The following is a 2,500-nucleotide window of genomic DNA, read 5'->3' as shown; positions in this document are numbered from 1 at the left end:
ATCCATAATGCGCATTTCTCTGACACTGATATCAAAGCTATGCTCTCTACTGATGCAGATGATCCAGTTACGCATTCATGATCTTAGTCACGGATGCACCTGTTTCCTGCCGAGCACTTGGCCCGAGTAAGCAGAAAGCAACTCGTGGCCAACACAAGCGATTTTATTTTTTATTGCGCGCCAACTGAGAAAAGGCCAGACGGCATTCGCATAAAAAGAAAAGAAAAGAAAAGAAAAGAAAAGAAAAGAAAAGAAAGAAAGAAAGAAAGAAGAAAAAAAAGAAAAAAGAAAAAAAAAAAAAAAAAAAAAAAGAAAAAAAAAAAATATATATATATAAACATTATATATAAATATATATATATATATATATATATATATGTATCTGCGTGTGTATGTGTGGTACATCTCTCTCTCTCTCTCTCTCTCTCTCTCTCTCTATATATATATATATATATATATATATATATATATATATATATATATATATATATATATATACATACATTGAGAGAGAGAGAATGGGGGGGAGCAAGGAAAAAGAAGGAGAGAGAGGGGGGGATGGGAGGGAAGGAGGGAGGGAGTTAGGGAGTGAGAGAGAAAGAAAGAAAGAGGGAGAGGGAGAAAGAGAGAGGAAGTGGGAGGGAAGGAGAGAGAGAGAGAAGGGAGGGAGGGAGGAAGGGAGAGTGAGAGAGAGGAGGCAGGGAGGGAGGAAGGGAGAGCGAGAGAGAGAGAGAGAAAGAGATAGTGAGTGAGGTGTTTGCTTACGAACAGGGCTGCAAAAAATAGCAAAGCAAAAAATTGACTACACAAGGCACTCACACAACCACCGAGTGTGAGGGGACACTGACATAAAAACAAAATTAAGTGACAGCATATGCAAACAAGAGCGAGATCTTTTCGTTGCAACACAAAAACATAGCAATATCACCAACAGCAAGAGAGCAAATAGCATTGGAAACAGAACCATTAGAATAATTCAAGGTAACAACGTAACAAGCAACTGCGAGAACATGACTAATGAGGTAACAAATAACAGAGAAGTAACCTCATAACAGTTAAGAAAAGCATGATTAGCAACATAGAAATAACATCAATCAGTAACATTGTAAGACCCTTTCTCTGTCTCCCCCAGTCCAAGGTCTCTCCACCGGTGCCTCTCAGATGCCAGACTATTATTGGGTCATAAAAAAATAAACGATCCCAGAATATTGTTAATTCAGAAATAACAATTTCCTGTTCTTGCACCAGTCAAAATAACCAAGTACCTCAAGGCCCCCTGTGATATATTTCTACTGACAATGCACAGCAAGTAAACAGAAAAATAAACTCATCAAAAGTTTCAGAGAGATCTGAGGAGCTTGTACAAGCTGTGATATTAATAGACAAGGCAAGTCTGTACTGATAGCCTGCCCTTGTTAGTGTGTCTCTTCACTGACACTTCCAGCATCAGAAAAAGTCGACGTGGCAAATGGAGGGAACATTTTTTGGCAGATCAGTGAGAATAAGCTTGAGAGATTGAGGAATTTCTTGGGAGATTAGCGTCCTTTCCCGACTTGATAACTGGAATCGTCTTAAAAAGACGGAAAATCGGACACACGAGATTGACTCAAGAGTGGTTGATGGCTGCAAGCGATGCTTTTGTTCATGTTGGATGTCAGCCTTCAGTAAAACAATGATCTCTTCCCGTTCGATCATTAACCTGGTTTTGTTTTGGCTTCTGTCTTCAAAGAGAAACGAAAAAATAATTCCAAATTAAACAAAATAAGGATAAGTAGATCGCAACAATTTGCAACTCTTGGTGGGCATTCTAATAATGCTGCAGATAAGCCTGGACGGTGCTCATCCAACGTCTCGGGTGACATCATTTTAGTGAGAGATAATATCGTTGTGCCAATACAAACGGCCAATAAATGTAGCTAAACATAATCTGAAAAAATAATACTCATCAGACCCCCAAAGTAAATGCCGTATACCTTCAACATCCCTACTACCCAGACAACATACTCGTCCCTCAGAGCAGCATCTCCTTGCCCAATGCAACATACATTTCGCACAGGTTGAATCCCAGAGCCGCATAGGCTTCCTACAAAGTAAAATCCTGCGGCCAGGCCAACGCACCTTCCTCACGAAGGCCAAAATCAGCGTACCTTTCCCACAGGGTCACGTCTCCGTCGACCAGAGTGGGGACGCTGTGCTGGGGATTCAGGGCGACGAACTCGGGCTTGTTCTGCTCTCCCTCCCACACGTTGGTCTCCTTCAGGTTGAGGCTGAGTCCGAGGGCGCGGGCGGTGAGCAGGACGGAGCGGCAGAAGGGCGACGGCAGGAAGTAGTAGAAGTCGATGGTCATCTTGACGCTGTGGAAGGAAACGAAGTGCAAGCTGTGTTCAGAGTATGCCTGTGATCAAAGTGTCTTTCCCTTGAAAGCCTCAGAACAGCCAGTAAATGAATGTTCCACTCACTATTTCGGAGGAGGCGCTGATGGGCGTGTGGGGCAGAGCAC

At 42.4% G+C, this 2,500-nt stretch overlaps 1 protein-coding gene across 1 annotated transcript in view; it reads right to left on the bottom strand.

Moving 5' to 3' along the window:
• LOC113817634 (uncharacterized) overlaps nucleotides 1-2,500 on the bottom strand; it is a 22,658-nt gene that overhangs the window by 14,876 nt on the left and 5,282 nt on the right. The window contains exons 5-6 of the mRNA XM_070138960.1: nucleotides 2,460-2,500; nucleotides 2,148-2,395 (exon numbers count right to left, since the gene is read on the bottom strand). The exon at nucleotides 2,460-2,500 is cut by the window's right edge and continues 109 nt beyond it. Coding sequence (XP_069995061.1) covers nucleotides 2,148-2,395; nucleotides 2,460-2,500 — 289 coding nt within the window. The remainder of the gene's footprint in view (nucleotides 1-2,147; nucleotides 2,396-2,459) is intronic.

Source organism: Penaeus vannamei, chromosome 25 (assembly GCF_042767895.1).
Source record: "Penaeus vannamei isolate JL-2024 chromosome 25, ASM4276789v1, whole genome shotgun sequence".
Lineage (NCBI taxonomy): Eukaryota > Metazoa > Arthropoda > Malacostraca > Decapoda > Penaeidae > Penaeus > Penaeus vannamei.
Note: the sequence above shows the minus strand (reverse complement) of the source record. Positions and strands in the feature narration are given on the sequence as shown.